Source organism: Nannospalax galili, unplaced genomic scaffold (assembly GCF_000622305.1).
Source record: "Nannospalax galili isolate Female #2095 unplaced genomic scaffold, S.galili_v1.0 scaffold318, whole genome shotgun sequence".
Lineage (NCBI taxonomy): Eukaryota > Metazoa > Chordata > Mammalia > Rodentia > Spalacidae > Nannospalax > Nannospalax galili.
Genome location: NW_008341889.1, coordinates 4498431 through 4513658, shown reverse-complemented (window position 1 = coordinate 4513658; position 15228 = coordinate 4498431). Strand labels below are relative to the sequence as shown.

The following is a 15228-nucleotide window of genomic DNA, read 5'->3' as shown; positions in this document are numbered from 1 at the left end:
AATGGAGATCTTTTTTAAAGGTTAAAAACTCATTCAATTTTATGTCTTACAGGGCTTATACTGAGTTCAATATTGTATAACTATTACCTCAACTGTGAACCTAGAAACTTCACCCACTTGTGAAGGAGATGTACTCTTGCTCTGGAGTGTGTTACTGAATATGTTAAATCTGTAGTGAAATCATGTAGTTATTAAAAATTAAAAAAATAAAAATAAAAAATAAAGTAATGCCATTTAAGAACAACAACAACAACAACAAAAAGAACACTGGTTGTTCTCGTAGAAGACCCAGGTTTGAATCCCAGCACCCACATGGCAGCTAACAACTGTTCATAATTCCAGTTCCAGGGGATCTGACGGCCTCTTCTGTCCTCTGCAGGCAATGCATGACACAGGTGCACTTACCTACATGCAGGCATAACACTCATACACATAAAAATAAATAAAAGTTAAAAAAAGTTGTGTATTGAAAATACACAAAGTATATTAAGCAGCACATTGATGGTATGAAGAATGCTAAGGGATGATAAGTGTAAAAAAAAAAAATCTGCCTTTGGGTACTGGAGATGACTCAGCAGTTAAGAACACAGAAGACCCAGGTTTGAATCCCAGAACCCACATGACACTGTCACTCCAGTTCCAGGGGATCCGACAGCCTCTTCTGTCCTCCACGGGCATTGCACAACACTGGTGCACTTACGTACATGTAGGCAATACACGCATACACATAAAATAAAAATAAATAAAATTAAAAAAAAAAAAAAGTCTTATTTCAGAAGGGGGTCTTGTTTCATACAAGAAAGGAAGCTGATGAGCCGGGAGAGGTGGTGCACTTGGGAGGCAGAGGCAGGTGGATCTCTGTGAGTTCAAGGCCAGCCTGGTCTACATAGTGAGTTCCAGGACAGCTGGGGCTACAGGGAGACCCTGTCTCAAAAAGACCAAAGGGGGGAAAAAAAAGAAAGGAAGCTGAAGAATCTGAGGACAGAGGCCTTGTTGATTTCCCTACCTAATTTATCATACCTTTTCTGTCCAACATTTTGACACAGTTGTCCATGCTTCAATCATTTCAGTCATGTCTATGGAATTAAGTTGCCATAAAGACTCAAAGTGAGGGACTGGGGAGATAGCTCAGTAGGTAAAGCACCTGTTTTGCAAATATGAAGACTAGAATTTGGATCCCTAGCACTTACGTAAATGTCAGGAGAGCATGTTGACCTGAAGGGTGTGTGGGCCTGTCTATAATCCCAGGGTTTGAGAGCTAGAGACAATCCCCCACCCTCACTGCCAAGCAAGCTGACTAGACTAGGCTCCTGTATCAATAAGTTCTGGGTTCGAGTGAAAGACCTGTCTCAATATATGAGGAGAGAGATTGAGGAAGATGCCCGATGCTAATTTCTGGCCTCCATGCATACCTGTACACACATATATTCACATACATAAATACATGCATGCACACACACACACACACACACATACACACACAAATACACAACAGGGTATAGATTCAAAGAGTTTCCAGATAGCTAAACATGTGGTATGCCTAGAGAGGGCATGGAGATCTTTCTCTGTTTCTGGTAAGCATCTCTACACCTGTTATTATTTGTAAGATCTTATACATAAACTGATAAACTTGCTTCCCTGAGTTCTGTGAGCTGCTCTAGCAAAGTATTCAAACCTGATGAAGGGTTATGAAAACCCTAATTATAGGTGGTCAATCAGAAGCAGGGGTCATGACCTAGAACTTGATTGGCATATTAAGTTGGGGGACAGCCTTCTAAGAATGAACCCTAAATCTGTAAGATCTGACATTACTTCCAGGTTGACAGTGCCTGAATTGAATGAACTGAATTTAAGGATACCCAGATGATGTCTGCTACAGAACTAATTACTTGATGGCTGGTGTGGAGATATCCCCACATTTTTTGACACCATAGAAGTCTTCTGTGTTGATGATTGTGTGATGAGGGAAGAGGAAAATGGCTTTTTTTCCTATACTTCCCAGCATACACAGTCCAACTGTCATCACCAATCCTGTGATGGTTAATACTGTCAACCTGACAGATGTATACTGACCAAAGAAGAGACGTCTCTGGACTGGTTTACTGGGGGATTATCTAGATTATGTTCATTAACTGAGGTAGGAAGACCCTACTGAATTACCCTTGAGTAATTCAGTTCCAGGGGATCTGACACCCTCTGGCCTTCACGGGCATGTGCCAGTGCATGTTTAAAGGCCAAATGAAGGCGAAGTGTACTCTGCTTTATCACCCTCTGCCTTATTCTCTTGAGACAGAGTCTGTCTCTGAACCTAGCTATGTTGGCAGCCAGCAAGTCTTAGCAATCCTCCTGTCTCTACCCCTCACCACGTTGGGTTAGAGGTGGATATGGACTCCAATCCTCAGGTTTACCACAATAAGCACTCTTACCTACCAAGTCATCTCCCCAGCATCTCAGGAATATTCTCAATAAATGCCTAATAATATCATCTGACTGAAATTACCTGGAAATTTTAATTTCACACTGTCTACAGATTTCTAACAGTCTGTTTCAATCAATCATGGACTGACTATATTAAAAATCAAATTCCAGAGTATAATTCTAAAAAGAATTCATATTGAGACAAAAAACACCTTGAAACTTACATAAAAGCTATTTGCTTTTTCAAAAGGGCTTCTTACCTCTCGTGGTGGTGCACGCCTTTAATCCCAGCACTCAGAAGGCAGAGGCAGACAGATTTCTGTGAGTTCAAGGCCAGCTGGGGCTACAGGGAGACCCTGTCTCAAAAAGACCAAAAAAAAAAAAAAAAAAAAAAGAAAAAAAAAAAAAAAAAAAAAAAAAGGAAAGAAAGAAAAGAAAAACAAAAGGGCTACTGTCAAAACAGATTCAGTGGCTCTGTAATTACTTCCTATAAGTTATTTGCACATAATAAACATTACTCCTTACAGCATGCCAGCCTATTTACCTACTCTCCTCTCTGCTTCCTGGACTACTTTCAGCTTAAACTCTAACCAAGGAGGATACATTTCTACAATAAAGACAAGACAAGCAATTTTAAGTACCTGGCTGCAAAGGAAATACAAACCCTAAAAACAGAAAGAAGCTGGGGGGATGGCTCATTTGGTAAAGTGCCTGCCAACAAACATGAGGACTTGAGGGCAGACCCCCAGCACCCACATAAAGAACTTGAGCACAGCAGCCATCTGCAACCTGAGTGCTAGAGGGGATAGAGGGGACAGGTAGATCCTTGGTGCTCAATGGCCAGCCAGCCTGGCCAAATCAGTGAGTTCCAGGTTCAGAGAGAAACTGTATCTCAAAAAACTAAGGAGGAGAGAAATCAAGTAAGGCACCCAACATCTACTTCTGGCTTTCACATGTGTACACACCACATGAGCACCACACATACATACACAGACAAGTGGAAAAAAAAAAAAAAACCTATTCAGTACCACTAATCATTTTATTACACAAGTATTTCATAAACAGTGATTCTTAAAGAGAGAACTGCAAAGAAAAAGTCAACACTTTTCCTATATTTCTAGCCAAACTGGCAAGCTCCATTAAATGTGAAAATAGCCCTGGACACATTTATAAGCATGTGAATGCTATTAAACAAGAGCATAAACACAATTTAAAACAAGTACAGAGAGAGAGAGAGAGAGAGAGAGAGAGAGAGAGAGAGAGAGAGAGAGAGAGAGAGAGAGATCGAGATCTAACAAAGAAGGGAAATGAAATTGAGTCTATTTACTGAGCACTCTACTGCAAGCCAGGAAACACGCTAGGTTCTTTCACATCCAGTTATCATTTCATCACTCTGATGAGGAAACTGAGCTCACAGGAGCTAAGAAATGTGAAGAGTCAGCGAGTAGTTAAGTGCTTGAGTGAGAGGAGGTCTTTTGGATTCTTCATCTGTTTCAAGCCAATTAATTTCTCAAAATGTGTGTGAGATGATTTTAGGTGACAGAGACAAACATTTTTTAAAATGACTTTTAAGTTAGACTAGATAAAATTCACAGTTTGATATATATGACCCCCTAAAGTAGAACTAAATGAATTTTTTTTTTTTTTTTGTCTTTTTTTGAGACAAGGTCTCCTTGTAGCCCCAGCTGTCCTGGAACTCATTATATAGACTAGGCTGGCCTCAAACTCAAAGATCCACCTGTCTCTGCCTCCCGAGTGCTGGGATTAAAGGCGTGTGCCACCAAGCCCAGCTAAACGAATTAAAAAAAAAAAAAATGCTATCACACGAATCTAGCCCTCATGATGGTATATATGATGAGATTCAGAAAAGGCCATCCAGCAAGAATTGCCTTTCTAAATATGCACCAATGTTTCTGACTAAATAAAATTAATGAATTCACAAGTAAAATTAGAGACATACCTGACATAGTCTGGTCAAGTTTGTGGATAAGAGACTTTTTAGCACATTCGACGTCAGGACTTGGGTAATCCAGAACTTGCCTGCACCAAACTAACGGACTAACAGATTTCTGCATTGGTGTAAGTTTTTTCTTTGGTGATGAGTATAGCCTAGAAAAAAACAAAAATACAACAACAACAAAAGGGTAACATTCATTATCAAGCACAGGATTTTTATAAAGTAGGGATCTTTTGCATAGATTTAAATTGGGAGGATTGATAAAATAATGGGGTATGTTTAAAGTCACATCTACTTACTGTACAAGAAAATGATACTACACTAAATATAACCCCAAATCTCAAGCACTAAATGAATCCAAATGAAGACTTCTCAAAATGTCTCTTACTTTTCTCAGATAATTAGAGCTATGAAGAAACTTGTCTTCACAATAGTTTATTCTGTTTTCACCAGTACTTTACTAACTTCCTAATGTAGCCATGCTATTAATCTACTGGAAGCAGGAGGGACTCCACCTGCCATTTTCCTTCCCACCTAACACGTACCGCAATCTACCAGACACAGTACTTCATAAACACCGACATGTCTGAGAAGACCAGCATTTCAAATCCTTAGTGACTTAACATGAGCCACCTACTAAATTAGTATTAGAAAAGAAAGGGATGGTGTTTTACAAGCTCTTAGAGAAGGTATACAGAAGGGGAAAGGTGAGTGGAAAGGGTAAAGTGTACTTAAATTTCTACACTGTAGTTTTTCCTAGGATTACCTCAGGTTATATTAGCAATTAAAAATTATTTCAAGTGTGATTTCTTGTGAAAAATGTGAATGTCTATAATGAGGGTGGTTTGGGAATTTAGGCATTTTAGTGGAATTTACAGAGGAAATGCAATATTGCTTTGATATAGCTACACAGATGTCTCAAGAAGGAGTTGACCATGTCTTATTTTACTTTAATCAAATTAAGCCAATAGTATTAAATGCTGGCCTAGTGTAAATATTTAAATAAATATATGTCTACAATACCAGAGTAGACCAACTACTTTCACGAACAATGCAAACTTTTCTATCCCCTCTTTCTACCTTATGTCTGGTACTAACATTTAGCTTTGACAAAGATAATCAAGATTATACAGAGTAAATGACCATTTTAGTCAAAAAGAAACCAATGTGGTTCATTCTCTTATGTTTTGTCACAAATCTCTATCCCAGCTTCCTCACCTTAAAAACTTCCCTAATTTTTACATTTTGATACTCCACCAGCAAATAGGTAGCAAATTCAACCTCTATATGGTTAACATTATTAATCACTTTTATGACATTTTCACAACTTTTAACATAATTTTTCTCTACACTAACTGGTTAGCTATAGAACTCATGCTAAAAAGTACAAGGAACACATGTAGCTCTGAAAGCATTTAGATAAAGAAGCCAAACACACACACACACACACACACACACACACGCACGCACGCACGCACGCACGCACGCATGCACACACATATACTGTAACATTCTATCTTTATGAAATGCCTAGAAAAGGACATGGAGTGTGCCTAGGGCTGGAGGTGGCTGTGGGCTTCTTTTTCTTTTCAGGGTGATAAATATGCTGAAAAATGATGGTAGTCAGGGTTATGGCAATGGCTTGATAATTGCAAATACATGAAATTTACTGAATTGTACAATTTTCAGAATCTTATGGTATATAAACAATACAAGTATAGGTAAATTTCAGGGCATTATAAATTATATTTTGAGAATGCTTACGGAATGCTGCAGGGTGTTTTTAGTTTAATTAAAATATAACTCCTACTATAAATTAAATGAACAAAAACTCATTAATTAAAAGCCAATCCAATGAAACCACATCACTCCACTCACAATAAATCCCCCCAACTTCTGACCATCCCCATCTTTCCTGTTTCTAGCCGTGGCACTACCATACTTTCAGTTACAAATGCTAGTCACTTACAAGTAACTTGAGATTTCTGCATCCTTTTATGTCCTACCCTTCTCAGTAATCAGTCACCTAGTTTTACCAACTGCCTTTCCTACTTTCCTGTTCTAAGAAGTGAAGTGACCACTCCTTCCTTCCATTAGCAGAGGAAAGCTAATGGGGTAACTTCCCTGCCCACAGTGACAAGAGAATGACTGACAATCTCCAGCATAGCGACATTATCCTACACTCTTTACCAGTGTCCTGTCACTGCCCCAAAGCTAGAAATGGAGGGTTCTGGCACAAAATGATTTCTTTGGCTAGAGAACATTTGGTTGACATTTCAAAGTATTGCTACCTGTCGGAGGATACATGAGCTCAACTGTCTCATACCTGAATCTACTTTTAGGAAGACCAAATTAAATCTCTGAATTAAGAAAAAAATTTAAAATAAAAAACACTTGCAATAGCACGCCTTTGATCCCAGCACTTGGAGGCAGAGGCGAGTGGATCTCTGTGAGTTCAAGGCCAGCCTGGTCTACATGGTCAGCTGGGGCTACAGGGAGACCCTGTCTCAAAAACACCAAAACAAAACAAACAAAAACCTTGCAATTACTACCTATATTATTCTCTTTGCTCATTTCTCAGAAGCACATGGACTTCTTAAAAATAATTTTATCAAACTGCCCTGTTCTGGCTTTTGTCTAGTTCCCTGTCTAGAACTTGTAATGCTAATTACTCTTGCCCTTACTTCTCCTTCACATCTCCTATTCAAGATCCAAGGGCTTTCTTTTCCCCCTACAGATAAGAGTTGTGCAATTTGGGAGTCTTTTAGATACACCCACTGAAGGGGTACTCCAATTGCCTCACCCTGCTTCTTGTTCAAGATGGAAAAAGCTGAGTGGTCTATTGGCCCTATTGGCAATTTGGAGGATGGTGTGATAAGAATAGGAGGTAGGAATTGGCTAGGCAGTTAGGGTAAAAAGACCCCAAAGAAAAGTAGCCTGTTTCTTGGCTAAAAGTCAAAATGTCCTTGGGCCTCTTAGCAGCATACACTGTTTCAAAGGCCAAAAATGGCTCAGTGAGTAAAGGTACTTGCTGCTAAGTCTGACAACCTGAGCTCAATTCCTGGGACCCACATGGTTGAAAGAAAGAAGGACTCCCACAAGTTGCCCTCGGACTTCAGCATGCATGTCATAGCAGTACACATCCATACACACATACACAATAATAAGTATAATTTTTTAAAAAACAGACATTGCTGGGCGTGGTGGTACATGCCTTTAATCCTAGCACTCCAGAGGCAGAGGCAGGTGGATCTCTGTGAGTTCAAGGCTAGCCTGGTCTACACAGTGAGTTCCAGGCCAGCCAGGGCCACAGGGACACCCTGTCTCAAAAAGACCAAAAAACCAAAACAAAACAAAAAACAAAAAACAAACCAGACATAAATTGGCTCTTTGAACAATTATTACAAAGGAATTAAACACTTAATATAACTTATGCATGAGGTTATTAGAATAGTGATTATGAATGTGTATGACATGAGGTTGATAGTAGGAAGTTACATTCTGGGTTATGGCACTTACACATCTGTAAAATATATAGCTGGAACAACCAAGCATGTAACTTTCACTGTGTGTGGTCATGTATGGGGAGTCACATACATATGTGTACACACCCATGTGTGGAGACCAGAGGTCAACCTCAGATATCATCAGGTGCCATCCACCTTGTTTGGGAGGGGATCTCTCATTTGGCTTGGAACTCACTGAATATGTTAGGCTAGCTGATCACTGAGCCCCAGGACCCACCTGTCTCTGCCTCCCCAGGGTTGGTACTATAAGCATACACCACTATGCCTGGCTTTTAACAAGGGTTCTTGGGATTGAACTCAGATCTTCATAATTGTGTGGCAAGCATTTTACTGATTGAACTATCTCCCCGACCCCTGAGTATGACTATTTTTCAAGTGTAAGAACTTTCAGTAATATAGATAATATAATTTCATAGTTTAAAATTTTTCATCAAGCCAGGCATGGTGGCACACACCTTTAATCCCAGCACATGGGAGGCAGAGGCAGGCCGATCTCTGTGAGTTTGAGGCCAGCCTGGTCTACTTAGTGAGTTCCAGGCCAGCTGGGGCTACAAGGAGACCCTGTTTCAAAAATAAAAAACAAAAAACTTTCATCGAGGGCAGGGCGTGGTGGTACACGCCTTTAATCCCAGGCAAACTGGTGCTACAGGGAGACCCTGTCTCAAAAAGACCAAAAAACAAAGAACTTTCATAGGGATTGGAGAGATGGCTCAGTAGTTAAGAGCACTGGCTACTACTGCAGAGGACCCAGATTTGGTTCTTAGCACCCACATGGTGGTTCATAATCACTTGTAACTCCAGTCCCTGGGGGATCTGACACCCTCTTCTAGCCTCTGCAGGCATCACATGACACAGGTGCACTTACATACATCCAGGCAAAACACTCAAAAAATGAATCCCCCCCCAAAATCTTTCATTAAGGCTAGGGCGACAGCTCAGTGGGTAGAGTTCTTGCTGTACAAGCCTAAGGACCAGATCCTTGGTACCCATGTACATCATGTGACCACACACACATATGCTACCAACTTCTATTAATAAAAGTAGTTTTACCCACACTGAAGCATAATTCTAAACCACTAAAATACATTGCTTCATATAAATCAATAAACTCTCTTATCTTTATAACCAGCCTATGAAATAGGAGCTATTACCATACCTATTTTAAGATGAAGTCGCTAAGACCCAGTGAGACAAGTAACTTGTCCAAGATGGCACAGCTATTAAAATCTTATTTACTTGGTGAAAATTACGTGCCAGGTAGCCAGATAATAGGAAAAAAATCTAATCTAACAGATTAGCCTGAAATATTAGGTATCTGAAATGCCTGAAGAAATTCACCTATATTTTAAGACACATGCCAGAGTAGGATGGCACACTATGCTCTGCTTATACAACTAAATTTAGAATTAGGAAGAGTCTAGACATTTGAGACATTTGTGGTTGGCCAAAGATCCTGGCAGACAGCCTATATTGCCCAGAGCAGTCCCCACAACAAAGAATTACTTAGCCCAAAGACAAAGTTAGAAATCTTATTTTAAGATTATCTTTATATAATAGGATCAGTAGATCAAAATAGCATTTTTTAATTGGTTGCTTTTGGACTAGAACTATTGCTTGCCCCAAGAACAAGGCCCTGGGTCCAAACTCCAGCACCACAAAAACCACTAAAACAAGTAGCCGTTTTCAAAGAGGAAGGAAACAATCTTGAAACCAAAATGTTATCTCTGATTTCCTTCTTAGGTAAATGACAGCCTGATTGATGGCTTTCAGGCAACCCAGTTAAGTAATTGCAATGGCACAGAAGGATTTTCACCACGGCTTCAATACTCTGTCTTGAACTGAAGTTCTATGTTTCAAGACACAGGAAGTAGTAAAGTGAAGGCAGCTGAGACCCTCCCCCATTCTGTGGCCATACTAATCTTTCCAAAAGACCATTTCACTAAGAACATTCCAATATTTCCTAGATTTCACAGGCCAGCCACAAGAATTATTTTATTTTAAAATTATTTTCAATTATTTGCATTAATTGTACACACTTCAACTTTATTTCTTATTTGTTCGCTAACAAACCTCACTCCGAGTAAGTGTGTTCACAGGCCTTTCCTCCATCCTATTCAAATGCAGTGGTCCTGGTCTGCCCTGTACTTTTGATTCTGACAGACAGTAAGAAACACCCTTCCAAATGGACTCAGGTCCAAAGTCTTAGATCTCACGTTTAAGTCCATATAAACATTTCTCCTATGAGCTATTATTATTTTCAGGGAGAACTGAATTCTATGTACATTCCATTTCCAGCTGTGGATAGTTTTAACTGTCAACTTGACATACATAAACTGATGTGGGAAGACCCAGTCTGCTGTAGGTGCGTTAATCCCTGGGTTTGGGTCTTAGACTGTAAGACTGAAGAAACTGAGCTGCATTCATTTCTCTCTGCTCTTGACGGGATGTGATTGTTTCAAGTTCCTATTGCTTTGACTTCTGGCAATGAGACTTGTGACCTGGAAGTTTGAGTTAAAAGAAACCCCTTTCTCCCTAAGCTGTTTTTGTCAGGGTATTCTGTCACTGCAATTGGAGAGGAAATTAAAATAACAAACTCCAAAAATCTTGAAAACAAGGCTGGAGAAATAGCTCAGTGGTTAAGAGCACTGACTGCTCTTGTAGAGGATCTGAGTTTGGTTCCTAGTACCCACATGACACCTAATAACAGTCTGTAACTCCAGTTCTAGGGACTCCGACGCCCTCCTCTGACTTCCATGGGCACATGACATGGATGCACTTACATGCATGCAGGCAAAACACTCATACATATGAAATGTTTTTTTAAAAGAACTAAAAATCTTGGGGCTGGAGAGATGGCTCAGTGGTTAAGAGCACTGACTGCTCTTGCAGAGGACCTGGGCTCGATTCCTAGCACCCACATGGCAACTACGACTCCAGTTCCAGGGGAATCTGGAGCTCTCTTCTGACCTCTGAGGCACTGCATGACACGGGTGCACTCACATACATGCAGGCAATACACATAAAATAAAAATAATATTTAAAAAAAAGAGAGAGAACTAAAAATCTTGAAAGTTCTGGCCAGGCCTTTAATCCCAGCACTTGGGAGGCAGAGGCAGGCTGATCTCTGAGTTTGAGACCACCCTGGTCTACACAGAGCTACACGTCAGCTGGGACTACAGGGAGACCAGGAAAAAAAAAAAAAAAGACAAAAGAAAAATCTTGAAAGCTTAGTATGGTGCTCTACTTAGTCATGTAAGCATCTGGGTAGCAGCTACCATTGGCCAGGCATGCTTTAGGACAGGAATTCAAAGGTGAGCTAATATAAAGGTAGGCTATGTTTCTCACATGGAGATTATTAGTCTTTCACTTATATACTGCACTGTCACAGAGACTTTTGGTGCTTGCTTATCAAGTTCCATGCCTCTACATTCAGGTTTCTAAGATTTGAGGGGTTTGTTTTTAACGCTCTTCAAATAAGCCTTGGATAAAGTTAACCAATGACAAGTAGGAATTTCATAATGACAAGTCAATATAAGATCCATTATTTCCTATTGGAAGAAAAATGAGAAGCCCATTCAAAGGATATGCACATTCATATTTTAAAATTACTAAAAGAGGGGTTGGAGAGATGGCTCAGTGGTTAAGAACACTGGTTGTTCTTACAGAAGACATGGGTTTGAATTCCAGCACCCACATAGCAGCTAACAACTGTCTGTAACTCCAGTTCCAGGGGATCTGAAGACCTCTTCCGTCCTCTGTGGGTATTGCATGACATGGGTACATTTACATACATGTAGGTAATACATGCATATACATAAAATAAAAATATTTTTTAAAAATTACTAAAAGAGCTGGGCGTAGTGGTGCACACCTTTAATCCCAGCACTCGGGAGGCAGAGACAGGTGGATCTATGTGAGTTTAAGGCCAGCCTCGTCTACATAGCAGGTTCCAGGCCACCTGGAGCTACAGGGAGACCCTGTCTCAAAAAGACCAAAAAAAGAAAAAAATACTAAAAGAAAGAGGTAGCTCGTTCTAAACCTACTACTTAGGTACTTATAAAAATATGATGTCTTGAAAAACCCAAAGGTTACACTGCCATCTAATTTCATTATGACTAAAAATGTGATTAAGGGCTGGAGAGATGGCTCAGTGGTTAAAGCGCATTGGCTGTTCCTGCAGGGGACAGGGTTCAGTTCCCAGCACCCACATAGTAGCTAACAAACATCTGTAATTCCAGTTCCAAGGGCTCTAATGCCCTCTTCTGACCTCTGAGGGCACTGCACATCACAGGTGCACTTACATGCAGGCAATACACTCATATACACAAAATAAAAATAATACATAAAAAAATGTGATAGTGTTTAAGTACTAAATTCATAGGAAGAACCTCTTTGCTACCTTGATGGCACCCATTAAGCCCCATTCCTTAACCTGATCCACTCCTTCTTATTCTTTTCAGCAAAATGACTCTCAGCAGCCACCTGGACTGCATTTTTAAAACCTCTTACAGTTGGGCGTGGTGGCACACGCCTTTAATCCCAGCACTTGGGAGGCAGAGGCAGGCGGATCTCTGTGAGTTCCAGGCCAGCCTGGTCTACATAGTGAGTTCCAGGACAGCTGGGGCTACAGGGAGACCCTGTCTCAAAAAGACAAAAGAACAAAAAACAACTTCTTACAGAGAGATCAGCAGAAGCAGAAGGGAAGAGATTTCCTTCTAGTAAACATGGGGGCAGTGTGATTCATTCCTCATCAAGTATAAATCACTAGTTTTTAGCTAAATACTTCCCGTTTCATTTTCTCTTTCAAAACTGTTATGCATGTTTCACACAGACACTTTAATACTCTGCTATCCTGTCTATTAGTCCTCATATTTCATTTTTTTCTTTCCGTACAGTCAAAAAAATATCCTTCAGAAGAGTTGCAATTTTATTCCAGAATCTGAGGTTTTTCTCAGATGAAAACACACTGTTTTTTATGTTTTTTGAGCCCTTGCTAGTTTAAAACCTTCCTCATAAATAATTTAGCTTGTTCTTAAAGATGTTCATTTCCTCCATAATTTAGATTCCCAAACAAAAGATCTTAGAGGATGTGATGCTGAGTAAATTGAACAGATAAAACAAGCCTACGTTACTGAAACCCTTCAAGCTTTTCAGGCTTTTACAAGTTCATTTTGCTATGAAACTTATCACAACATTATCAAGGTAGTGTGTTTTGACTAATACAAATCATTATTTAAAAAATATGTAAATCTGCTTATACTTAATTCTGCTACTTCATGATCAAATTGTTTCTTTAAAAAACAAAGGCATGGTGGCGCATGCCTTTAAACCCAGCACTTGAGAGGCAGAGGCAGGCAGATGTCTGTTGAGTTTGAGGCCAGCCTGGTCTACAGAGTGAACCTGTCTCAAAAAGACCAAAAAACAAAACAAAAACAAAAACATGTGGGGCTGGAGAGATGGCTTAGTGGTTTAGAGCACTGGCCACTCTTGCAGAGGACCCCAGGTTTGGTTCCTAGCACCCACATGGCAGCTAACAACTGTTGGTAACTCCAGTTCCAAGGAACCCAGCACCCTCTTCTGGCCTATCTGAAGGCATTGTATACATGCGGGTGCATTTACATACATGTAGGCAAAATATGCATATACATTAAATAAAAATAATAAATTTTAAAAACATGTAGAAATCACATTAACATGGATGTAGCTATAGATGTGTTCATAATAAAAGGCCAGAATACAGGGGTCTGAGTAGATGCAAGGTAAAGATAAGGAGCCCTTTTAGGCTACTGGAGCATTAGCTAGTTCCCTGGCAGTTTATACAAGGATTTATATGTAGAGTGATCCCAACGATGAGACCTAGCAGTGGCAGCAATGATGCTGTGTAGCAACATCAGTGATCCAGGTTTATGTGTTAATTCAGCACAGGAGAGTAAAGGTTCAATTATGTTCTTATTTAGACTACAAAATTCCTCCTCTGTAACTAGTGTTAAGGGTTATGCATGAACTTTTGATGATGATGTTTTTTTTTTTTTTTTTTTTTTTTTTTTTTGAGACAGTATCTCCCTGTATCATCAGCTGGTCTGAAAATCGCTATTTAGACCAGGCTGGCCTCAAACTCAGAGATCCTTCTGCCTCTACCTCCTGAGTGCTGGGATTAAAGGTGTGCACCACCCACACCTGGTAGCTTCACCTTATTTTAGCATAATATACTTGTAATAATCAGACTGATTCAAACCATTTTAATGTAACTCAATTTTTACCACACACAATGCTATGGTCTAGAAATATAAAGGTACATAAGGTACTATGGTTCTGCTTAAACTGCTCAGAATTAAGCCTAGAGACCAAAGCAAAACACTGTTGTGTTAAATACACTCTAAAACAGATATACAGTGCAGAGGCAGGTGAATCTCTTCAAGTTCAAGTCCAGCCTGTCTACATAGAGAGCTCCAGGTCAACTGAGGCTATAGGGAGACCCTGTCTCAAAAGACAAAACAGATACACAGTGATGAGTGAATGTTGAAGACAGAATAAACTACATAAAAAAGTAATCATTTCATAAAAGAGAAATTTTGAGTTGAGGCTTAAAGAATAAAATTTTGGCAAGAGGAAGAAAAGGAACTATGTACAGAATGAACATCAAACGCTCAGAGGCATGAATGTTCATGAACTATTCCAGTAAAAGCAAGTAAATCCAGGAAAAAGGTAAATTAGCAATGAGCTACTTAGACTATTAAGTTAGTCGCCAAGGCCTGGGGGGAGCACAGAATTATTATTTTAATTATTATTTTACCTGGGAAACAAGAGCTACAAAAATGAATGGTGCTAACTGGGTATGGTGGCTCATGCCTGCAACCACAGTACTTGAGAGGATGAGGTAGGGATGGTATTGAGTTCAAGGTAGCCTGGCTACCCAGTGAGAACTCTATCAACAAAAACAACAACTGGGGTAGAAAGACAGCTCAGTGGTTAAGAGCACTGGCTGTTCTTTCAGAGAACCTGGGTTTGATTCCCAGTACCCACACGGCAGCTAACAATGATCTGTAACTCCCAGTTCCAGGGGATCCAATGCCCTCTTCTGGGTACTGCTGCCATGGGTATTGCATACACATAGTACACTTGCATATATGTAAGCAAAACACTTGTACTAAAAATAAAACTAAATTTTTTTAAAAATAAGAAAAAAGGGCAAGGCTTGGTGGCACACGCCTTTAATCCCAGTACTCGGGAGGCAGAGGCAGGTGGATCTCTGTGAGTTCAAGGCCACTGGTCTACATAGTGAGTTCCAGGACAGCTGGGGCTACAGGGAGACCTGTCTCAAAAAGA

At 39.9% G+C, this 15228-nt stretch overlaps 1 protein-coding gene across 2 annotated transcripts in view; it reads right to left on the bottom strand.

The window, feature by feature from the left end:
- Slain2 (SLAIN motif family member 2) overlaps positions 1-15228 on the bottom strand; it is a 59545-nt gene that overhangs the window by 33927 nt on the left and 10390 nt on the right. For both annotated transcript variants that reach the window (XM_008837704.3, XM_008837703.3), the window contains exon 2: positions 4379-4527. In XM_008837704.3, the coding sequence (XP_008835926.1) occupies positions 4379-4527 (149 nt within the window). The remainder of the gene's footprint in view (positions 1-4378; positions 4528-15228) is intronic.